Source organism: Dysidea avara, chromosome 14 (genome assembly GCF_963678975.1).
Source record: "Dysidea avara chromosome 14, odDysAvar1.4, whole genome shotgun sequence".
Taxonomy (NCBI): domain Eukaryota; kingdom Metazoa; phylum Porifera; class Demospongiae; order Dictyoceratida; family Dysideidae; genus Dysidea; species Dysidea avara.
Genome location: NC_089285.1, coordinates 14,586,875 through 14,611,030, shown reverse-complemented (window position 1 = coordinate 14,611,030; position 24,156 = coordinate 14,586,875). Strand labels below are relative to the sequence as shown.

At 38.8% G+C, this 24,156-nt stretch overlaps 4 protein-coding genes and 1 long non-coding RNA gene across 6 annotated transcripts; 3 read left to right on the top strand and 2 right to left on the bottom strand.

The window, feature by feature from the left end:
* The first annotated feature begins 1,845 nt into the window (after positions 1–1,845).
* LOC136244579 (uncharacterized) lies at positions 1,846–4,070 on the top strand. 2 transcript variants are annotated; one of them, XM_066036144.1, is made up of 3 exons: positions 1,846–2,105; positions 2,161–2,298; positions 2,353–4,070. In XM_066036144.1, the coding sequence occupies exons 2-3, from the start codon at positions 2,184–2,186 to the stop codon at positions 3,915–3,917; spliced, it is 1,680 nt and encodes a 559-aa protein (XP_065892216.1). In that variant the 5' UTR covers positions 1,846–2,105; positions 2,161–2,183; the 3' UTR covers positions 3,918–4,070. The 2 variants fall into 2 exon arrangements, with proteins under 2 accessions (XP_065892216.1, XP_065892215.1); XM_066036143.1 differs by having other exon boundaries at positions 1,846–2,298.
* A 3,090-nt stretch (positions 4,071–7,160) lies between these two features.
* LOC136244581 (uncharacterized) lies at positions 7,161–9,178 on the top strand. The gene is made up of 2 exons (XM_066036146.1): positions 7,161–8,712; positions 8,796–9,178. The coding sequence occupies exons 1-2, from the start codon at positions 7,837–7,839 to the stop codon at positions 9,075–9,077; spliced, it is 1,158 nt and encodes a 385-aa protein (XP_065892218.1). The 5' UTR covers positions 7,161–7,836; the 3' UTR covers positions 9,078–9,178.
* On the bottom strand, positions 9,000–10,606 carry LOC136244580 (uncharacterized). The gene is made up of 5 exons (XM_066036145.1): positions 10,168–10,606; positions 9,892–10,119; positions 9,607–9,838; positions 9,496–9,549; positions 9,000–9,434 (listed from the first exon to the last, which is right to left on the bottom strand). Exons 1-5 carry the CDS (start codon positions 10,585–10,587, stop codon positions 9,121–9,123), a joined length of 1,248 nt encoding a protein of 415 aa, XP_065892217.1. The 5' UTR covers positions 10,588–10,606; the 3' UTR covers positions 9,000–9,120.
* Positions 10,587–11,653, bottom strand: LOC136244153 (uncharacterized). Its single transcript, XM_066035670.1, has 4 exons — positions 11,125–11,653; positions 11,020–11,067; positions 10,652–10,871; positions 10,587–10,590 (listed from the first exon to the last, which is right to left on the bottom strand). Exons 1-4 carry the CDS (start codon positions 11,651–11,653, stop codon positions 10,587–10,589), a joined length of 801 nt encoding a protein of 266 aa, XP_065891742.1.
* Positions 11,654–16,244: 4,591 nt separating this feature from the next.
* On the top strand, positions 16,245–19,885 carry LOC136244251 (uncharacterized). The gene is made up of 6 exons (XR_010695122.1): positions 16,245–17,798; positions 17,860–18,086; positions 18,138–18,677; positions 18,726–18,971; positions 19,306–19,457; positions 19,505–19,885. It is a non-coding gene; the product is annotated as an uncharacterized lncRNA (long non-coding RNA).
* The last annotated feature ends 4,271 nt before the right edge of the window (positions 19,886–24,156 follow it).

The window sequence follows — 24,156 nt, the reverse complement described above, 5'->3', positions numbered from 1 at the left end:
TTCTTGTACCGATACCGATATTGGTAAAAAAATACCATATCAGTGGCCAATATTTTAGCTGATCCGATAATTGGTACACCTCTTGTGCTGAGTGATGTATTATGTCATGGAAAATTTATTCACGATATGAATATATGTGTAAGTGTCTAAACTAAGCACCTCGTGTTGACAGCTTACAATTCTTATTACAGCACACTCACACGTGTCTTACAGCAAAGCATTATATAGAATAACTAGGCATTATATAGAGTAACTATTAATTACATATATATGTCATGATATAAAGCCATTGTAAATTTGGTCAATAACAACACTGTACACACATCACAACACACTAACACACATGGCTACATTGTATACATTCTCTGCAATAGTATACAACTTTATATAGTTAAAGGATTTTAAACAATAATATTTGCTTACAGGTTGATGTAATGAATAGCTTGTGTTTGGACATTGCAGTTTAGTGTTCAGTTTCACTATTAACTTATCTTCACTACCTTTATCTTCTTTTTATAATAGTGGTTCTTCAGTTAAATATTCAAAGGGAAAAAGTATTCTATCCGCATTCTCTGGTAGTAAGCAATTTCAGTTTTCACTTACCAAATTCCAGCTGCAATGAACAATCTCTCTGATGGACAACAGATAGCTGTAATGCACTGAAAAGATAAGAAAATGTTATTCTTTGCTGCTTCCACCATTCAACAGAGTTTATTGTCTAAACAAGCTGTTCTTCTGCAGTACACTGTTGACCTCTCCTCAAAACTTTTCTTCTGCAGTTCTGGTTGAAGACACATCACTGCAACTATTGAAGAGCTCACTATGCAGGGCTGAAACATGCCTTTTCTTCTTGGATGGTGGAGCGTCTTCATCTATAATAAGGTAACAAACAACCGAATCTGCAGTTGGAGGGTCAGGTACAGCTCAAGTATTCAACATGGCTGCAGTCTTCTCACTTTCTGTCCAGTGGGGCTGCTCTTTAAATCTTGAGTCTAAAAACGATGTCATCTTAAGCAAACTTTTAAGCACATGTTCTTGGTACAGTGAAACCTGGATCCCACTTATCCGGATTCTCGGTTAACCAAACTACAAAATGGTTGCTCTATTAGAGTAGTGACTGTTGTATTAGGGTAGTTGAAAATACACTAACATGTTTACTGCCACTCAATAACTCAGTAGTAGCCTTTTTGATAGAATTTCAAAATGTTGACCAGTTCTTCTAAAATGGTGAATTCATCTGCTGTAGGTATCAGAGTACGATCACTTCTATTTTCAATAAGTATGGTACAAACCATAACTGCTACTGTTTTTTCTCTTAACACATATGTCATTTTGTAGGATCAATGAAAAAAGTTAACTAATTTACAGCAATGGGCCAATGCTGTTGATACTCTCCTAACATCAAGACAATTTTAACTCGCAGTTGTAATCTGTGTGATACAATTAAGGAATGTGTAATATTTCCAAACAATCCACAAAGGATTCTTTATATTGCTTCCATTATCAGTCATAGCAAATAATACCCCGTCCACAATCTGCCATCTATCAAACCCTTCCTGTATTACTTGTTACCAATGATTCTGCATCATGGCTACCTGGAACTTTAGTCTCTAAGCACTCTGAAATGAATAAACTTGACATACTACTGCTCTCTGTATTCTGCTCACTAACCCACTGCTTCTCCTTGAATGCTGTAAATAAATCTCACTGGTGCCTTTCCAAATGATATGTGAGATCATAAGTTTTCCTGGAATACCTCACTATACGGGTAGTGCTAAAAGCCGGAACGGAACGAGGCGCGCGCCAAATTAATAAATTGTTTTTGCAGATTGTACACCGTTTATTACCATTACATAGTGACTTGAATTGTGCTGAAGTTAGTTTTCTTGTAGGCATGCTAAAAATCGCTCGCTCGAAGTTTCTATTTAATGCCCACTGCACGAAAGCGTTTTGCAATGAGGTTTATCTGCAATGATGTCATCAAATAAAATGGCGCCGTATAGTGGGGGGATTTTATTATTTTCGAGCATAGAAGTCAACGGAAGCCAAGAATGATGCTTCGCTTTCTACGTCCCATGCGAATGATGACAGCCATTTGGACTCTGGTATGGTTATAGATTGTAATAGCGAATACCCATAAGCTGTTTTTGTCTTTCAAAGGTGATTTTTGGTGTGACGAGGAAATGCCTGTGTTTTGCGATGATGGCCACTCGTCTGCAACGTCATTCGCTGTTGATTTTCCCACCGTCTCGGATTTATCTTTATGCGATTTAAGCCCCGAAGAATTTCAACAAACAGGTATGTTGTGAGAGTACCTTTGAGTTCAAGATTGTATGATTTAATTATGCTTAGAGTCACAGAAGAACGGAGGCAAACTGCTTAAATCTGTTGGTTTTAACCAGCTTAAGGAAGCAAGTTGGAAAGGAAATTACTGCTGTGTACCAGATTGCAAAAATGCATCTGCTCAACAGAAAGAAAAAGAACTACTTGGACTTTCAAAGGTGTCATTTCATTCTTTTCCTACAGATAGGAATAGAATGAAGATGTGGATAATTAAAATAAAAAGAGACCCTGGTCCTGAATTTGTTATAAATAAGTACACAAAGGTTTGTTCAGAGCACTTCACTTCAAGTGATTATTTTCCAACCTCTGATAAACCCAACTCCAGACGTCGTCTCCTGCCCACTGCTGTGCCTTCAGTTTTTCAGTGGACCAGTAAATCATTTCAGCGCCGTAGTGTCACTTCAATGAAGACATCATCTAGTTTAGAATTCAGTGAGCATGCCACAGATGAACATGATGATTCTGAATCAGATGTAGTTACAGATGATGCTTCAGATGCACACAATTTTGAGGATTATTACAGTAGAGATCAGGAAGATGTTGCCACTAAAACTGCTTTACTTGATGAAATAGAACGATTAAAGCTGCAAGTCAAGCAACTGCAGGATAAACTTGCAGAATCTCAAAGAACCTCTACAAAATCTCTGTTTCGCCTTGACAACATAAAGGAGGACAGTGACTTAGTGAAGTTTTATACTGGATTCTCAGATTATGCAACACTAGCTACGTTTTACGAACAGGTTCTTGAATCTGATGCTAAAGTTATGATACAATGGGATAGCAGGAGATGCAAGGAAGCTTGTGGTGATACCAAACATGGCCCATGTTGTAAACTTCCCTTACTAGAGCAGCTATTTATGACCCTTGTGCGACTTCGTCTTGGCCTGTATGAAAGGGATTTGGCTGTACGGTTTGGAGTGTCTCAGTCAACAGTATCTCGCACAACAACAACCTGGATTAACCTTATGTATCACAGCTTTAAAGCTATTGAACGTTTCCCACCCTGGCATATAGTCAAGAAGTATATGCCAGAAATCTTCAAGCGTAACTATCCAAACACCCGTGTGATCATTGATGCAACTGAGTTTGCCATTGAACGACCCTCATCACTTTCATCCCAGTCAAGCACATTTTCAACCTACAAAAATAAGAACACTGTAAAAGTACTATTGGGTATAACCCCTAGTGGAGCCATATCTTTTGTGTCCAAATGTTATGAAGGATCAATATCAGATAAAAGGCTGGTGGAAGTCAGTGGGTTGCTGGAGAAATTAGATACAGGTGACGAAATCATGGCTGATAAAGGCTTTCTTATTCAAGACATATTAGCACCTCTTGGGGTACGTCTGAATGTACCCCCTCTTTTGAAATCGAACCGTCAAATGGCAAGTGAGGATGTGATTTTAACTAAAAAGATAGCACAGTTAAGGGTCCATGTGGAAAGAGCGATAGGAAGAGTAAAGAATTTTCATATTTTACAAAATGTATTGCCTGCCGCAATGTGGGACACAATAAATCAAGTAATTTATGTGTGCTGTATGCTTACAAACTTTGATCCACCTTTGGTAGCCTAATCCTTTTGTACAGTACATTTATTGATTTCAAGTATTTCATTAAAATTAATTTATCACAATCAAATAAAACTCATGATTTTTTATAAATAACATTACAGTTAATTTAAATTTACAGCTGTAGTAGAGTCATAATGGTTTTGGCCGTTATAAATTATCAGCAGTGGTGCATGCTTCCATAACTTCCACTGACTGCAAAGATCTTCAGTTGTTAATGGAACAAAAACGTCTCCTTTCATCTTGGGTAGTGGTGGTGGTTGAGAAAAATATTTTCGGGCATATGTAGAACCATCATGTGAAGCAGTAACAACAATAATATCTCTTTGCAGTCCAATAGCCATTAGACGGACATCTAGGTCACCTCCCCAGCTGTTATGACTGAGAATGTTTTGTCTCTTCTCTAACCACTGCAAAAATGACATATCAGTTTCTGTACGAACACCTGGATGGTCCCACATCATGCGTGAAGCTATGTTTCTCAGTTGAGAACTGATTTTCTCATCACCTTGAGAAGTATGGGGAATTAGTCCAGCTTGATGGGAAATGGAATGGTATAAACAGCTACCATCTCCCTTGACTACATGCTTCACAACATGTAAATGTTGCAGGACATAATCTAAAGGCAATGAGGTTACTTTATTAGTAGCCATAATTTTGACATCAGATGATGCAATTGTTTCGGTCTCCTTACCACTGTGTGAAGGAGGAGTCAACAATGAAGCCTTCTTGGATGGTAACTTATTGGAGATCTGGGCACGGCTGCCTGTTACAATTTTAATTGGTGGTACAGAGGAACTGGGTGATGGTCTACTAGTTGGTGGCATGATCATGTATGGTACAACTGCTGGTAGAAATTGTTCAAAATAGAATTTACCAGCTGTTGAAATGGCTGACTTCATAAAATCTGCGTCATATTTGATTCGCTGAACAAACGGCTCATGAAGAGGTGACCATACAACAAAATCACACCACTGTAAGCTGGTCACATGCATCTGTGTTTGTAACTGATAAAAGTATGAATGAGATTTTGACAGGCACATGTTTCCATCTCTCTCCACAACCAAGCAGAATGCAGCCACGGTTCTGCAAGCCTTGAAAATAGACAAATTTTCACACGAAAAGGGACACTTAACCTCTAAGCACCCCTTACTATCCTCTTTTAGAGTTGGATCAGATACGATTGCATCAGGGCTAGCTGCTAGCCATGGCAGCAAAGCATCAACTACAAGTCCACACTTTTGAACTTCAACAGCTACCCCACGCTTGAATTGGTAGTTAACATAAGAATCAATGGCATGTTTTTCATGCTCTCTTCCGTAACGAATTGCAGTCGTGTTTAAAGAGACACAGTTGATCTTTTTCTTCACAAAAGCTGTACAACTTGTGCTGACCCTTCGATGGCACACTTCTTTCATGATGGAGGCTGTAATCCTTAGCTTTCTTTGGCTGTGCCACAAGTCCGAAGATGCTTGCTCTCTGGTTTTCTCTTCTAACTCCTTAGCTTGTTTTCCATCTATAACTACTTCACTTTTGTACAACTGCATGCCATGCAACTGCCCTGAAGGAGTGTCGTTACTAGGAAATGTACTGTCTTCAACTTCTCTGCTACAAGAGGCATAAGTATGATCATGGTTTACTTGATCAAGTTTGGCAGCTAGTTCATTTAAAAGCTTTTTTTTCTGTTCAGCAGCTCTTAAAACTCTTTCTTTCTTAATTTCATCTAGATGAGTATCAACAGGAGCTGGTTCATCATCCAATAACTGAAGATAGCATGATGAGCTATATCTTTCAAGTAAAGATTTAGTTTGGGCAGCCTTCTTATTCTGTGCTGGGGTCTGTGCAATGCAAAGAGCATGGTTTGCACTAGCTATTTTCATTTGTTCAACATGTGACAATGTTTTTCTGAGATTTCTGGCTATATTAGGATCAAGAATTCTCCTGTGTTCGGGTCTGCAGTCCCACTCATTGATTCTGTGAGCCTTTATCCGCTTTTTCACACCATACTCTTTTCTGACAAGACGTATATCATCGATTGGCATTGCTTCGATGTTTCTTTGTCTAGGACGATTCCAGGTCTGCAGACGTTCAGTACATCCCTTCCATTCATCATCCTGCAACCCAGAGTGGATATAATCTTCCAAGCAATAAAGGGTGCCTGTAACATGGTTACAACATCCTGACAGACCTGCTGGGCATGAACAGCAAGCTTGTGCCACACGAGCTGTGGATTCACAAAAAAAAATAATCACTTTGTAAACACGATCCTTTTTCATTGAAGGTAATACAGCAGCTGAAACACATGAGTGATCGGGCACTTGAGGTAAAGGATGGTATTTGATTTTCTGTATGTGCCCATCTTGATAAAAGCGGTACGCTTTATTGAGGGTTCTAGTATAATCAATGGACGTGGAATTGCTACACTCATGATCACCTGAAGCATGCTGCAACACTGCTTCAGCCCTTTCATCAGCAATATTATCTAAATAACTGATCTTTTTCAATACAACTTTACGATCAATGAGATGGTCGTAGATTGTACCAAAGGTGATTCCTGGCAAATTATAGAGTCGATTTGTCCACAGGATGTCTTCTGGTGCTGGAACTGACTTCATTAACCTTATACATGTAGAGGATGAACCTCGAGTGGTGGCCAGTTTTCGCTGACTGTTAATACCATGATCTGGATCCACCAAATAATTGTCCCATCCATACTGAATGTATAACTTGACCCTATTAGAATGTTTTGTTAAATGCAACTTATGTTTTAATATGTACATTTACCTTTCGATAAGCTGGGGTTTTTTCCCTGTGACTGGAGCACCATGACAAGTAAGCCATCGTTTCAACTGCACAATGCCTAATTCGGCTGGTTCCTTGCCGCTTAGGGATGAACCAGGGATATCCTTTTCAGTCAACAATAAAACATCATCCCCGGGGAGGTCGATACTGGCTTCCAAATCGGCCGAAAACAATGTTCCCGAATAGTGGCCATCATCGCGAAACACAGGCATTTCCTCGTCACACCAAAAATCACCTTTGAAAGACAAAAACAGCTTATGGGTATTCGCTATTACAATCTATAACCATACCAGAGTCCAAATGGTTGTCATCATTCGCATAGGACGTAGAAAGCGAAGCATCATTCTTGGCTTCCATTGACTTCTATGCTCGAAAATATTAAAATCCCCCCACTATACGGCGCCATTTTATTTGATGACGTCATTGCGGATAAACCTCATTGAAAAACTATCATTTAACCTGTTAAACTATTATTTTGTAAGCAATGTAAGCATATGATTCACAGCCACTAACATACACTGGTTAACTCTAGTAAATTATTGCCCATGCTGGCTTATTACCCATGCTGGCTTATTGCCCATGCTGGCAGAATTCAGAAAACCATCCTCGCTATTACTAAAGAGTTGGACACAACTATAACATGAAAATACTACAGTAGTTTACCTTTTAGAATGATAAGGAAGCAATTCTACATCAGGATTAAACAGAATTTGATGGATTGGTAAGAGCAAGAGTTTATAATAAGAGGAGAGTATCGAACTTCGCTATACCCAGTGAAAAATGAGCCCGTAAAGTCCTATGGCCTCGATCAAATGCCATGCTACCGACTGTTGATTGCTGACTAATTACTTGCGCCGCGTGAAAGATACCGGGCGTGCTCCTTTTAGGCGCGCCCATAATCTTGTGTACAAAATGGCACGTGGTGGTGGACGAGGTCGAGGAAGAGGTACCGGGAAAGGCAGGAAAGCTCACGACAAAGAGCAGCAGCAGTCACGAACAGTTTCACCAGCAAAAAAAACGACGAAGGCTTACAAAAACTCAGGGTACCGAGTCGAGTGACGGGAATGGGGCAACTGGTTGTTCTAAACAGCGCGCAGCGAAGAAGACGAAGACAGTAACACCTATGCATGACAAACAAACTGTTGTCGAAAGGAAGAAGACCAAGAAGAGCAAAACAAAGGCGATGAAAAAATCTGACAGAGATAGCTTGTTGCAATCACTACAGAAAATCGATGACAAGATTCTACGCTGTGAAATTGTTGCCAAGTTAAAAGCAACTTTTGAAGGTAATATGTTGTTGATAGAGTTTACAGAAGTTGTGTGCTCATCCGAACAGCCGCTGCACGGTTTGATGATTCATCACCAGCGTTACTTTGCAGCAATGTATGTCTCCAGCAAGAAACAACAGGATGCTTACTTACAATTCCAAATTGACTGGTTTAAATATTGCAGCGTTTTTCTTCTCAGTGAAGAGCATTCTTTACAAGATATTGATTATCATGAATTGTCGGGACATGAAGTAAGTGCACTTAGAAACACATGGTTGGGGTTTGCAAAAGCTAATGGTGTTCCTGTTCCACGCTGTAACAAAGTTATGATGACCATATCATCTACAGTCTATCATTTTTTACTGGATCATGTTGCTCGGTTTCAGCAGAAGTTTCTGCAGCCTGAAACCATTACAATAGAAGCAGATGATGATGGCGTTTATTACCGCTTTGGGGGAGCAACACTTTGTAGCATGCTACATGGTTTGTATAAAGATATCAAGCACTGCTCAGATAACTGCAAAGATAGTCTTTCTCAGAAGATCACTATTTTGCAAGCCATGAACGTTAAGGATAAATCTTGCATTCCTGGGTACTTACAGTATCGTGACAGAGGATTTATGTATTTTCCTGACCCAGTCTTCATACTGTACCTCCGTGAAGTTGATAGTATTCTAAAAGAAGTGGTCAACTTGAAGGGGCTAAATGAACATGGAGATGAATTGATCAAGGTAAATTGTACTACATTCAAGCATACTAAGGAAAGCCACCACATGAATACACAACAATGTTATATGTTGTTTTTTTAACTCAGGTTGCTCATGACACTATCAAAGCTGACCGTAACATTGAACAATCATTCAAAAATGCGTTATCACAGAAGATACCAAATCTTGATGTCTTCAGTGAAGGAACCGTTGAGGGCGTCTGTGAAGAATTTACAAGGAAACTATGCAATACCAGAATCCAGGAGTTCATCTCATCTACGAAACAACAATTAGCTACTAAGAAGGGACTAGCGTCAACTGTAGATGTCAACCTGAGGAGCACCTTATTAACTCAGCATACAAAATTAAGCACTAAATTAGGTACTTAAATTCTTGATTATGTTTAATACATACATTAGTAAGAAACACTTGTTATTGTTGTTGTTCTTTCTTTCCATACTTGTGTTTTATTAATGGTAGTTCCAATGTACCAATAGATTGGTCTCTATAACCTTTTCCTGCCTGATGACTGGTAGTACACTGTTTTACCAAATGGGAACACCTCGACGTTACATAATTAACTGCATCCAACTTCCCTCCAGCACTATATTTATACTGGCTGAATAGACTCTCAACAGCCGAACCAGATATACGGAGTGGGGAGATGAAATACGTTGGATATGTCTCTAAGAACCATTTCACAAAAGCATTAAAACTGTAAACATCTATCCGTAAAAGGTCCCACGCTACATAAACAAAAGAAACATAATTAACAACAGTGTACACAATGCCACCCTATTCGCATACTTTGCCAAGATAGAAACTCCTTCTGTGTGTTGCTGGTATGTGGAAACTGTGGATCTGTTGATGTAAGTATACACATTCATGTTGTAGTTTGACATACTGTAGATCACATACCATGCTCAAGGAGATCAGTGAGCCACCCAGAAAAATAGTGGTAACCTTTATTAATGTTCTTTATGACATCACAGTTTAGGCTTTGGACCCTTTCATGGCTAAGAAAGCCACACTCGAATAAATGATGACAAGCTTCCAAGTATTTAAGTGTTTCTGAAGTTTTCGCTGATTCCTCTGGTGTAGTGTTGTCTTGATGTATATACCAATGCAGCTCTCCCAACACTTGTTCTTGCTAATAAAATACCACTGTACATTCTACAATCAAAAAATAACACCATAACTTACCTGCATTATCTTCGCTGGTAGCACATTCAATTTTGTCCATGCATCTCGAAGACAATGTGTTTCCTTCAGCCTTGGTACCATCCTTGCACAGTTGAGTTGAGCTCGACCAATTTCTCGCTTATATAAGTCATCAATAGTATCCCATCCAAACTTAGGTTTACCGACACGTTGAAAATGTTTTGTGCCACTTGTCTTTGAAGAGAACAAGGCATTAATCATGTTCTTCAGCTAAAAAATATCAAATAATTATTACCATTAGGCAATACAATAGCTTACCTGATGTGATGGACAGATCAGCCAAAATATTCGATGTGGCGGGTTCCATGGGTTCACCATCCATGGCTCTACTTTAAAAATGTCATCTTCACCTTCTGTTACTGAGTACACTCCAGCATGTCCATGGTTTCTTTTGATGACTGAAACATTTGGAGATGCACCATCACAAACTAATAAACTAGTTTTAAGTTCGTGAAATTGGAACAGGTAGATTGTCTCCATGACGCATGCCATAACAAATTTGTTGTCCACTGTTGATGGGCTAGTGAAATAGGGCCCAACAATGTCAAATTCACTAGTCAGGTCACGCCAAAGAAATTGTAAAATGTAGGATGTTTGCTGCACAGCTTCAGGTTCCTTCAGCAGTCGATAAATATCATTAAGGGAAGGCAACTCTTTGTGGGTCATTGCAAGATCCATCAACTGGTGACTGCGGGAATTCCACATCAGCTGGCATGCTACCTTTACTTCGTCAAATATAAGCGCAGTATCTGATCTCGGTTCTTGTCTACCAGTTTCTCTGCATTGCTCTTTAAAAAGGACATAACGGGCAACTTGAGTTTCAATACACTCACTCCTTGCTCCTGGCTCATGCATGAATGCTCCAGTATAAGCCTGCAATGTGGCCTTTGATGGCAGTTGCAAGATCCCAAATCCTTTCAGTGCATCGTAAGCTGCACTGCTTCTGGTATATACTGCCAAGGCTACAAAATAACAAAAAATTTTTTTGTAAATTTGAGTTTATCAAACTCCTAATTTCTGCCACCAACCTTCCTTGCATGCATAATTTATTATTTATTTACTGCATACAAGAACAGTCTATATAACCTATTGAATCCTGCAGTGGCTTACCAATTCTGATGGTAATCATACTCCATCTGTTGCCGCGAGCACCCGTAGCTGAAGAAAAAACAGAGCAGAATAATTAACAGTGCAACAGAATAATATAGAAATTACCATTCTTGGATTGGTCACGCAGAAACTGCTGTTGCTGACGTTTACTGTCTGTATACCAGATCTCCTTCATAAGGTCACCCACACCATGCTCACTCCCTTCAAGAAAAATCTCATCTAAATCACCATTACCAATCCTTTCTACAAGAGTACACATCTCTTCATGTTGTTCATCATTCAATGTTACATCAGATTCATTGTACTTTTCCAACTTCCTTATCATGTTTGATCTCTCACTTTGTGCATTTGACTTTCTCCTTTGTTGACTAGCAGGAGACATGTAGGATAGTCTGGCACGTGATGACGACGACTGTCTTTTCAGCTTTCTACTGGGGCTCTCTTGTAAGGTGCGACGCCTTTGACAATTTAAATCAGTCACAAGTCTCTTACAGGCAGAGCACTGCACCTCACTAGAGCTTTTCTCATTGCTGGTAGCATTACTGGCCAATTTAAACCACAATTTGCAATTGAATGAGTCAACACGGGAAAATGGCTCCTTGGTTTGTCTAACGCTTAAAATATCAAAGCGCATTGCTCCATAGTAATGTTACTTGTAGTGCAGTGGATCTATACCAGGACAAAACTTGTAACAAGGATCTCTACAAAATTTCTCACACAGTTCTTGGACATCAAAAACTGATTGAAATACACCAGATTCCCATTTCTTCATCAGTACATGCACCTCATATTCAAAACCTGTAATTGTCACTTGGATTCGTGATGTATAGCCAAACGGTGGATGAAGCATCACAGTACGCTGTGTTATCACTAACATAGAATTACCTGAAATATCCTGGACTGGTGAAAAGCACAGTTCTGGAAACCTATCAACTCCCAACTCACAAACTTCGTGGTGAAATGATTCAATCTTTGCTTTATCGATAATATTGCACCTTGGCGAACCCAGCTCCACGTTGTTACTATCAGTTTCTTCACTTATACCTTCATCGCCGACTTCTATTCTAACGGTACGCTCTGACCCACCACTGCTACACATACCATGACGATGGTCATCAATTAGAACTTCATCGTCAGTCGTTTCTTCACCTTGACGAGCAAAGGACACTCGTCTCGAAGGAGTTTCATCCATCCTGAAACTTAAAGCGGACACATGCGGACATTCTCAAAGCCGCCCAAAACGTGTTAACTCTCAGCAATCAACAACTGGTGAGTTTACGCAAAATTACTGTGATATCCGGAATACTTTACGGGCTCATTTTTCACTGGGTATAGCGAAGTTCGATACTCTCCTCTTATTATAAACTCTTGGTAAGAGCACAACATGCGGGCATTAAATAGAAATTTCGAGAGCGCGATTTCTAGCTTGCATATAAGTAGAAGGAACTGAACTCTAGCACAATTCTAGTAACTGTGTGGCAGTTGGAAACGATGCAAAATCCGTCCCAAACGATTCTTCTACTTGGCGCATGCCCCAATTGGTTCCGTTCCGGCTTTTAGCACTACCCCACTATACTACTACACTCATGACAAATAACCTTTTTCCAAATCTGCTGTCAATCCGTTTTCCTTTGATTTGAAAACAAAACAAGTCCATATGGTATTTCTTCCTCATGGGTGTGGCATGAGGCTTGGCAACACCATCTTGTAATAAACTCACATGTAGTGGGTGGATCACGTGCACTTTGTGGTGACAATAATTCTAGCTATCATATCGCGCACAAATATTTCTATTGTGATATATTGTATATTGGTTGCATCACCCAACACTAGTACCCTGTATCATCACCTTATTAACTCTGACCTCTGGGTCATCCTTCTGCAAGCTGGCCACACTAGCCTGCATTTCCTCACACTGTGAATACAGTACCAATTTGGGTTCCTGGACTGACTGATGCCTTCAGACAAGCGTAACTCGACAATGGCTAAGGCTACGGGCTTGATTTTCACTGTTTGATTTTTGCTTCAGCTGGACACTTACCTTTTGGCATACCGCAGTATGTACAATACATTCGTCATGGACTTACCAGTGTCCTCCTTTGTGTCCCATTTATCTTTGCTGACAGCAAAAGGTGTCAATTTGGCAGTAGCAAGTGATGGCTTCCCTTTGTAACAGAAATCGTCCATATTTTTCATAGTGGCTAGTTTGATTGCAGAGGTGCTTTTCGAACAGTTCTTGAATCGTACTGCTGTGTAACGGGTTGAACATAGCTGACAACATAGCGTATTGGATACTTCACTTTTCAGACGATAATTGATATGACCATATCTGAAAATTTTGCACAAATTTCTCACACCTATCCTGAACACAATGATGGATGCCTTCTATCTCTAGCAACTACTTACAACAAAGTAACTACCATACTTTGCCATCTTACAAAGCATATAGTACCTGAGACTAGATCCTTCCTTTTCTTTGCTGAGTCAACATTTGTTTGTGAAATTCAACATAGCAAGTAAAAATATACCAATACCCATGACAGTTTAGTCCTATAGAATCATTACATGGTGGGAATCAACATAAAGCTGCAAGAAAAAGAGCATAATATTTCATAGGGGGACATTTACTCAGATAGGTGTATTTATTACGATAATTGTTCAGAACTTTTAAAATAGACATCGATATTAATTGATGGAGTGCAAATGAAAACTTCTAGTGAACACGTGGACATACAGTTGGAATGTACAACTCAAACATGTCTTACTTGACCCTAAAGAGGACAAGCTCAGTGGCAGAACTAGGATTTTTGAAAGGGGATTCTAAAATAATAATGGAAATAAATGTAATTAAAATTCTAGAAATTAAGGTTTTAGCTAGAAGATTTAGGCTACCTTCTTAGCTATACCAAGCATTTAGCTAATCTGTGGCAAAAGCTCAAATCTTACTTAAAGTACCGATCTCAGTGTGTCAAAATAGGAAAATGCTATGCAATGTTCTCTCAGGTCTTGAACACAATGATGGATACCTTCTATCTCTAGCAACTACTTACAACAAAGTAACTACCATACTTTGCCATCTTCTGGACACAAAGCATATAGTACCTGAGACTGGATCCTTCCTTTTCTTTACTAAGTCAACACTTTTTTGTGAAATTCAACATAGCAAGTAAAAATAGACCAATACCCATGACAGTTTGGTCCTATAGAATCATTACATGGTGGGAATCAACATAAAGCTGCAATTAGAAAAAGAGCAAAATAATATGCAAGGATATTTCATAGATGTTCTACTCGGATACATGTATTTATTACGATGATTGTTCAGAATTTTTAAAATAGACATCCATACTAATTGATGGAGTGCAAATGAAAACTTCTGGTGAAGACGTGGTAGAATGTTCAACTCAAACATGCCTTACTTGACCCTACAGAGGACAAGCTACATCCTTCCTTTTCTTTGCTAAGTCAACACTTGTTTGTGAAATTCAACATAGCAAGTAAAAATAGACCAATACCCATGACAGTTTGGTCCTATAGAATCATTACATGGTGGGAATCAACATAAAGCTGCAATTAGAAAAAGAGCAAAATAATATGCAAGGATATTTCATAGATGTTCTACTCGGATAGATGTATTTATTACGATGATTGTTCAGAACTTTTAAAATAGACATCCATACTAATTGATGGAGTGCAAATGAAAACTTCTGGTGAAGACGTGGTAGAATGTACAACTCAAACATGTCTTACTTGACCCTACAGAGGACAAGCTACATCCTTCCTTTTCTTTGCTAAGTCAACACTTGTTTGTGAAATTCAACATAGCAAGTAAAAATAGACCAATACCCATGACAGTTTGGTCCTATAGAATCATTACATGGTGGGAATCAACATAAAGCTGCAATTAGAAAAAGAGCAAAATAATATGCAAGGATATTTCATAGAGGTTTTACTCGGATAGATGTATTTATTACGATGATTGTTCAGATCTTTTAAAATAGACATCCATACTAATTGATGGAGTGCAAATGAAAACTTCTGGTGAAGACGTGGTAGAATGTACAACTCAAACATGTCTTACTTGACCCTACAGAGGACAAGCTACATGCATATAAAATAGATTCATTTGTTAAACACTTAGGAAACTACCCAGCCACCTAATTTCACTGTTACTCACATGTGGCTATGGAATAATTATATTAATAGTAAAGTTAATTAAATGTTCATGCACTGTGCTTTCATTATGTACCTCTTGGCAAGTTAATGTGAGGTAGAGAAGTGTTAGTGTGTCTTACTTGTTGACTGTCTCACTCACAGTAGTGTATCTTCCTCACAGAGAGTACTAAAACTGTGTCTTGCTTGCAATAGAATGGGCAAAGTAGTCAAAAGAATGACTTGCTCAAAGACTGTCACCAACACTTCAAATACGATAGCATACATACCAGATATGTTAATCCTCCTCAAATACAGACAGAGTCCCAGGGTTTCACCCTTGTTGGTGTTATTGACATCCTGAGGGGTGACGTCTGGCCAGCTGTGTCAACTTTGATGTATTTATGTTTATTACTGACATAGTCCTGGTGGTCAACTCTTGTTGGGATCACAATAAGATAATCCCGAGAGTTGACCACTAGCTAGCTGTGTCCATCTTTTACTGTGTATTATATTGGGTGTGTGTCTTTTACCAATATTCTTACTACATTTATGTAAACAAATGGTGTCAACTCTTTTCATGGTTCAAGTATAATTATTTGTATGGCTACTATAGTCTTCAGCATGACTCTACATGTACTACCACCACATGCATAAGTACAGTCAAAATTGAAATTTGGCTAATTCAGTGTAATTAGAAAAACAAATAACAGCATCTGTCTCTTGTGAAGTAATAAAAAGTCTTCATATTGGATTCTTGTTAAAAGTGTTCAGTGTTTCAGTAGTGTTAGGGACCAGGGTGGTGTCTTCATCAACAATCACATCCATATATTGTTATCTTGTTTCTTTACACTTTATTTTACGTCACTGTGCAAACTACAGAATGCATTGGCACATTCAGAATTGAGTTTTGGCTTTCATCAAGTTACAATATTACACAAGCATGCTGCATACATGACAGTAAAGCTGTCTTTTGGTTTGATAAAAACAAGCTCAATGGTGTTTCCTGTTGAAGTGCAAAATGTAACTGACCGTGGATCAGGTTTACAAACTTTCCCATCACTCCAGTTTATTTGATGGCAGATTTCTTTTGTCTTATTAATTGCTAATAATGTATCTTTTCTGAGTTTATGTGCTACCGATAGTGACGTACCTGAAGATAGAAGGACATACATGTTTCAAGACACAAGATCACTCCAGTGTTTCTGCTTCAAGTTGTAGATCAATAGACACATCTTATAGTTCCAATCCATGTGATGGCTTCTGCAAAGTATGTTAATATGGAATTTATATAATTTAGTTGTCTAGTATAGGTTCAGGTATTGGTAGATATTTGAAGTGTTTGTGAATGTCATTAAAAATTGATGAGTCACTAAGGTTAGTGGATACCTATCATGACCGGATATAATTAATTATGGGACTGAAAACTTTCTTATGTAATTTTGCACATGTAGTGTGTAATAGTCTATCTTGTGGTCATTGTTATCTGAAGAAGACAACGGATTATTGTTACAACGAATACTAATACTAGTGCTATGAAAAAATGTACAAATGATAATGTTATGTTATTTAGTCTATCTTCAACGTGAAATATGATGTGCAAAACAATGACAGCACAAGTTGATAAGTTTACAGAGGCTGAGTTCAAGAAGATGCAACTTCCACTTGCTGCATCCATGATGTTTCATCAGCTATCCACTCCTTAAGTTCACGTATTGGCTGACAAGAGACAGTCAGTTCTGGCAGGATGGCACAAAAATAGAAGCACTTTAATTTGGGGATCAGTGGCAGGCAAAACTCTTCATCGTACTTGATACTCTCCCTGAAACTGTCTTTGGCAGAGACAAAGAAGTTACACCAGGTTTGACCAGTAACAAGCATTACAAACTGTACTTGATAGTAGTACTCGTGGCCGTGTTTTAATGAAAAACGCTCATCAATATTAGTCAAGCAACTGCATTTCTTGCTGTCAATCACCTCTTGTAACAGGATATCCCCATAGTTGTATGGATTTTTAAATTCTACGAGGCCTTCTGGTGGTAGAGGTGAAGCACAAGGATCAATTACTAGACCATAAGGTATTGCTGCTAACCAGGAATAAGTGGATGAAACAACAAGTCCACAGTTTCAATTTACTGTGGCTCTTATGGATCCACACTGAGCTCTCAGACTTCCAAATCACTGAGGCATGATCATCATCGCTGTGTTTGAAAGTAGGCAGCTCAATCTCCTTCATTCTTATGGTACTGATAACAACATTTGTTTTAGCTAAGCTATAATTTTGTGTGTGCATTTGTGTGTGTATTACCTGGCATATGCCCTCTTGAACTTAGACTGTTATCAACTGCACTGTATTTTGCTTTCTTCCGCTGCTGCTTGGATTTGTCAGTTGTCTTCCATTTCCAATCCCGATCTACTTGTTGTTGAACCTCCAACACAGCAGTTTGGAACACCTTGGATGGTGGAACTCCCACAGCTTTCTCCCATGCTTCTGGTCCCCAAGATGGTCCCATGTTACATTGGAGTCCAGCACCAGCACAACAGTCTTGCCATGAGCCACACTGTATTCGATTAATCTGCTTCCCATCATCAAATTTAGACTGAATGTGCATCCAACTCTCTGCAAGGTTAGTTGTGAAGTTACTTATAGTATAGCTGTCATAAAAATGCTTGTATTGTTCTACATAGCTTACCAATCAGTTCTGGAGCTTTTCCCACCAACCTACTGAGGGCTCATTGGATGTCGCAGATCATTGCTGGGTCAATAGCATTCTCCTTTGCTGCAATATCATGTACTTCATCAAGGTGTTCATCATCTGTAGCATCTACCCAGTGTTGTTGTTGTTCTATAGTTACTTCGCAGAGATCTGTTTGATTTAAATCATGGATGGAATTTGATGGAAGACAGGAATTAGGTGAGGTGTGGTTTAGGGTGGGTATTCTATCACTGTGTGCTGTTGGCCTAGGAACAAACTGTGTTGGGAACTGGAGTCACTTGACTGGCATCCAGAGAAACCCATGGGGCTGGAGACTCAATGAGCTGGAGACGCTCGACAGACTTGGTGTACTGGAGACTCTTGACAGTCTCAGTGAGTGGGTGACACTTGATGGACTTGGACTGGAGACACTCAACAGACTTGACATACTGGAGACATTCAACTGACTCAAAGAGCTGGAGACATTTAACAGACTCAACAGACTTGATGGGCTGGAGAATTGTGGCGGACTTGATGGGCTTTAGAAACTCAATAAACTTGGAGGACTGGAGATAATCGACAGGCTGGAGACACTTGACACACTGGAGATGCTTGACACGCTGGAGACAATCAAACTGTGTTGGTGATACTTGATGTCGATTTGCTCTTTTGAGCTGTTTTCCAAAAGTCTGTGCTACATTTAGAGTGGTCTCCAAAACAGTGTAAAGGAGCATTCATCAAATCTTTTGCAGTTTAATGATTGCCGATGATCTTTCTGACTCCTTACTCCTCATCACAATTGCAGCCTTGGTAAGTCGCTTACGCATAGCCTCTGTTAGTTTCTCCCTTCCTTTGTAGCATGGATTGTCAAGTACAACTGTCTCAAGATGTGTACTAAAACATCTGACAGCATGATTGGTACACTCAATCTTCTCAATTGCAAAGCACCAAGGAGCACTGTTGACAAGAGCATACCGAACAGAACTGTTGTCACCATCACCAATAAATTTACTGTATTTCACACCATGTTGTTCAATACACTTTTGAAGCCCTCTACGATGTCTGTCTCCATTGCGATGAGGAGCCATCCCAGTTTTGTAGCAGGTACGTTCAGGTGGTTTACCATCAGTAGCTTGAGCACATACACTACAATACTTATTCCAAACTCCCATACACAAGATTTTGTCCATTTCATACCTAATTATAATGGCCACACCAGACTTCGCATTATATGAGTTTTTATGGGTACTTTTGCTCCAACCCCCATTCAGTATCACAGTAATCGCTGGATCACCCAGACATGTAGTGCTCCTAGCTATAGCTAGCTCATGCTCCTCTTCCTCTTGACCATCTAATTTCATTGATTCCTCCAGAAGCACACCCCACCATTCTCCAATTCTTTTCTCTGTTGATATGAAACAACTTTTGTTCATCACAGGTACATTAAGCAATGCCATAGTTTCTGGAAGAGTTGAATGGCCACCACCAGTGGCCATTTGACCCCACACAGCTGCTACATTGGCTTCCCAGTGGGGTTTGCTGGTTAGACCCTTTACCTTGGAGAGTAAAGTCTTTACTGCATTTATGACAGTGAGTAATAAGTGTTGATGCCAAACCATCACAATGGTGTTCTCTAGTTGCTACAGTTTCACTGGACGATCCACTGCTGGCCTGGAGGATGCATGACAAGAAGCAACATGGCTGGTGATGACTTGTAGGTGATCCTGAAGGTGTTCAAGATTGATTATTCTGCTGCCATTTAGTGTTGACATTGGATTCACATGTGCTGGCTTTACCAGAGGCTTTTTCTTCTTAAATTTCCCCCTGGAGACATGGGTGCTGGAGTTCTTTTGCTGCTCATGTGGCTAGCACCTTCTATTATTGTATCTAAAAAATTATGCATGGAATGTGTTATTATATAGCTGCATGCAATGTCATGCCTTACCTGTAATAGCACTGGTAAGGCCATACCTATTTGAAAAATTGTTGCTTGGATTTTTAAAGGAAAAGTTAGGGTCGGTAGGTCGAAAAAAAACGATCATATTTTTAAAAAACCATTCCAAACGTGTCATTCCATTGTTGACAACAAACTGTATGAGGGTACACAACAACAGCTCCTTTCTTTGCTATAACAGATAACCATGCATTATCCACCATTTCGGCTACAAGTAGGCATTCCAGCCCGATTTTTAAATTTTGGAAAAATGGACTTTTTATATGCTCAACAGATAGAGTATTGATTGCCGATCTCAGAAATATATAGTTTGTTGGGTTGGAATTAACTACTTTGGCATGCACAGTGCTTTAAAACTGAAAAAAGGTACATTTTTTCTCCGGGGCTCCCCATACATTTTAAAGGGGAAAAAGACACAATTGAATCAGGAAGCCATCTAGCAATCTGGACTGTCTTGAAACTGCAGTTGCTTCTAGCTGCAAGTTTGTATATATAATGAGAGTAACTTCAGATGTTATCGGATCTCAGCGATCTTTGTATGCTGTGTAATGAGCAAATATGTTTCACCTACTGCACACTTCTCAATACAATGGTGCATACCCATAGGCAAGAGGCTATCTCAAGTAAGTAAAAACATCAAGTTAACAACTTATGAAGGTAAACAACTAAAGTGGAGGTGCCACAAAGATGCAACAATACCTAAGGTGGAGTTGTGGTTTCAATTACAGCATTGTTATGCTGACTTTGAAGTGGTTTGTATTTTTTAGGCTGATGACACAGCCATCAGAAAATTGCTCTGGAGCTGAAAATCACTAACCCGAGCAAAGTAACTACGTACTTTAAAGTAAGCAACAGTGACTACCTTCCACCCGACACTACGTTTTTTAAAGTTTTAAAGTATTCTACATACATTACAAGGCTTAAAAAGATTACAAAACAACACAAAACGTACTTATATGAAACACGCACGACAAAACTAAGATTTTCATGATGATCAGCGTGTGGACAAACCCCATAGTGATTTTCATCCTCATTGGAGCTTGGACTACGGAGCAATCCCAAGTTAAACGCGAGTTGTTGTTTTGTGCCAGGGTTCTATTGGGGAATATACGGAGAATTTTTTTATTAAAAAATCTCTGATACTGGAATGCCTACTACAAGTCCGCCAACATCACGTGATTGTTAATCACGTGAGTTTTTTTTTTGGTCTTTTATAAAAAGAGGGTCGGTCGGGTCCAAGCAACAACTTTTCAAATAGGTATGGCCTAATCTACAGCTGAAAATCTTTTGCATTAGAAGAACTCGCTATGATAGCTAGTGAATAATCTTTAATGCTGGTGCGGTTACTTGTCGCGCCAGATTAATGGAACGCATGCGTATAAATGGTTAGTTTGCATGGTGTATTTTCTATCCAAAATTTTTGATAGTTGATGTAGCTATACTTATTTTAGAAGTACAGACCACTAAAATAAGTTCATGGCTAGAAACAGACGAGCCGACATTATCTTCAAGTCGTTGAGCACAAATTTTATAAAAAATAGATCGCCTAATTAAGGGAAATACCATAATGCATTGAATCACAGCTATAGTGTAGGCAGTTTGAAAAGGCTCTCGTCTGTCTTTCACAGTCATCATTATGAGCTTGTACAGCTCTTTAAATAAGCAGAACAAGACTCAAATAGGCCACTTTTTGGCCAGAAGGTTTTCATTATTCATGACATTCCCTACTGGATTCTCTACAGTAAATGCTCTCGATAACAGCGTCTCATGAAGGCGAATACAGTATAAAACTCTTTGTTCATCAGACAAAATAATACATTGCTGTAAAGTAAACAAATAGCTGTAGATGGTCACATGTGTATGCTGATGTTTTATGGTATCCCGTAACCTTACTGTTTTGCTATATATAGTATACTAGTGGTTGTGGTAATTGTGGTAGAACTCTTTCATGTGTAGGGCATCTTTTCATACTCAGCTGCAATAGAGTCAGACTGTCCTTTCACTTGTTTACAACCTAAATATGACTATATACATTGCATTCAATGCTGTTTTGCCATCATTTTCAGCTGATCTACACTGTGCAGTTTTTTTTCTTTACAATTTTTGCTAAACAAACTATCTCATCACACAATGTACAGTACAGCTCAGCTCCAAGGCAACATTCGCCCATGTTTTCCCTGCATTTTTCCCATGTCTTGTACGCATCTCGCACATTACACTGTTACCACTTAGAGTCTACATAAATTATGTGTCACAATACAAGTTACACATTTTGAGAGGACGGCTCGTTTTGCACATTTTTTGCCTGCATTTCACTCACATTTTAGGTGCGGGTGAATGTTACCTTGGAGCTGAGCTGTACTGTACTATTTGAATGTGGCACATTATTACTGACAGAGTCGCAAAGATTGACCATTGTTGTTGGAGATCATGTAGTTTAATTCCTTAGGGATGATTTCTGGACAGCTGTGTCAGCTATTTATGATGTATTTATTAATGTATATTATTTACGTAGTCCTGGTAGTCAGCTCTTGTTGGGACCACTATGAGATGATCCTGAGAGCTAACCACTAGCTAGCTATGTCCATCTTTTGACTGTGTATTACCCATTGTTCATCAATGAAAGAATTTGAATATACTTCTTTATCCACGTTCCACAAATATAATTGCTGCTTGTATTTGTATCATTATCATCTGGTAAAGTGCAAGAGGGGCTTGTCTTGTATATCATATACTTCATTGTTGTCCTTACTATCAGTATGTTAATGATTTCTTTATTCCTATTGGTGATCACCAGGTTCTGATGATGTACGATGAGAATATTAAGTTTGCTTATCTAACAATAATATGTTATGCAAATTTCCCACACCAGTCCTGAACACAATGATGGATACCCCCGTCTCTAGCAACTACTTACAACACAATAACTACCATACTTTGCCATCTTCTGGACACAAAGCATATAGTACCTGAGACTGTATCTTTCCTTTTCTTTGCTGAGTCAACATTTGTTTGTGAAATTCAACATAGCAAGTAAAAATAGACCAATACCCATGACAGTTTGGTCCTATAGAATCATTACATGGTGGGAATCAACATAAAGCTGTAAGAAAAAGAGCAAAATATTATGCAAGGATATTTCATAGGGGGACATTTACTCAGATAGATGTATTTATTACGATGATTGTTCAGAACTTTTAAAATAGACATCGATATTAATTGATGGAGTGCAAATGAAAACTTCTGGTGAACACATGGACATAAAGTTGGAATGTACAACTCAAACATGTCTTACAGAGGACAAGCTACATGCATATAAAATAAATTCAATTTTTAAATACTTAGGAAACAGCCCAACCACCTAATTTCACTGTTACTCACACGTAGCTATGAAATAATTAATATATTAATACCATACCTGTTTCACTGCCCATACAAAAGTCTCAATAGTAGCAGTGAAATTTATCCCGTATTTCACTGACAGCAGTGAAAAAGTTGTAATTGCAATTTCATTGGCTAGAATTTATGTTAAAATGTAGTGTCGATGTGTGTTTAGTACATAGTGACAAATTGCGTACATGGCACAGCATGCGTATATGCAGCGAGTATGGTATTAACTGGGAATAGCATGGGTAGCAGTGAAATTTGGGATAAATACCACTCTTGTTGTATTGGAAATGGTAAATTTCACTCGGCTTCACCTCGTGAAATTTATCCCCATTTCCAATACAACACTCGTGATATTTATCCCAAATTTCACTGCTACCCATGCTATTACTAGTACTAATAGAAAAGTTGTAATTATTAATTAAATGTTCATATATAGATCATGCACTGTGTTTTTATTATGTACCTCTTGACAAGTTAATGTGAGGTAGAGAAGTGTTAGTGTGTCTTAATTGTCGACTGTCTCACTCACAGTAGTGTATCTTCCTCGCAGAAAGTACTACAACTGTGTCTTGCTTGCAATAGAATGGGCAAAGTAGTCAAAAGAATGTCTTGCTAAAAGACTGTCACCAACACACCAAATACGATAGCATACGCACCAGATATATTAATTCTCCTCAAATACAGACAGAGTCCCAGGGTTTCACCCTTGTTGGTGTAATTGACATCCTGAGGGGTGACTTCTGACCAGCTGTGTCAACTTTGATGTATTTATGTGTATTACTGACATAGTCCTGGTGGTCAACTCTTGTTGGGATCACAATAAGATAATCCCGAGAGTTGACCACTAGCTAGCTGTGTCCATCTTTTACTGTGTATTATATTGGGTGTGTGTCTTACCAATATTCTTACTACATTTATTATTTTAATTACATGTATACAAATAGT

Bases quoted from the DNA above. Each gene is read 5' to 3' on its own strand.
- LOC136244579 (XM_066036144.1), top strand. From the start codon at position 2,184: ATGCCTGTGTTTTGCGATGATGGCCACTCGTCTGCAACGTCATTCGCT. The intron at 2,299-2,352 runs GTATGTTGTGAG...AATTATGCTTAG, and splicing joins CGAAGAATTTCAACAAACAG to AGTCACAGAAGAACGGAGGC.
- LOC136244581 (XM_066036146.1), top strand. From the start codon at position 7,837: ATGCATGACAAACAAACTGTTGTCGAAAGGAAGAAGACCAAGAAGAGC. The intron at 8,713-8,795 runs GTAAATTGTACT...TTTTTAACTCAG, and splicing joins ATGGAGATGAATTGATCAAG to GTTGCTCATGACACTATCAA.
- LOC136244580 (XM_066036145.1), bottom strand. From the start codon at position 10,587: ATGGATCTTGCAATGACCCACAAAGAGTTGCCTTCCCTTAATGATATT. The intron at 9,839-9,891 runs GTAAGTTATGGT...GTATTTTATTAG, and splicing joins TACCAGCGAAGATAATGCAG to CAAGAACAAGTGTTGGGAGA. The intron at 9,435-9,495 runs GTATGCGAATAG...TTGTTTATGTAG, and splicing joins GGAGTTTCTATCTTGGCAAA to CGTGGGACCTTTTACGGATA.
- LOC136244153 (XM_066035670.1), bottom strand. From the start codon at position 11,653: ATGCGCTTTGATATTTTAAGCGTTAGACAAACCAAGGAGCCATTTTCC. The intron at 11,068-11,124 runs GTAATTTCTATA...TTTTTTCTTCAG, and splicing joins GCGTGACCAATCCAAGAATG to CTACGGGTGCTCGCGGCAAC. The intron at 10,872-11,019 runs GTAAGCCACTGC...GTTATTTTGTAG, and splicing joins TATGATTACCATCAGAATTG to CCTTGGCAGTATATACCAGA.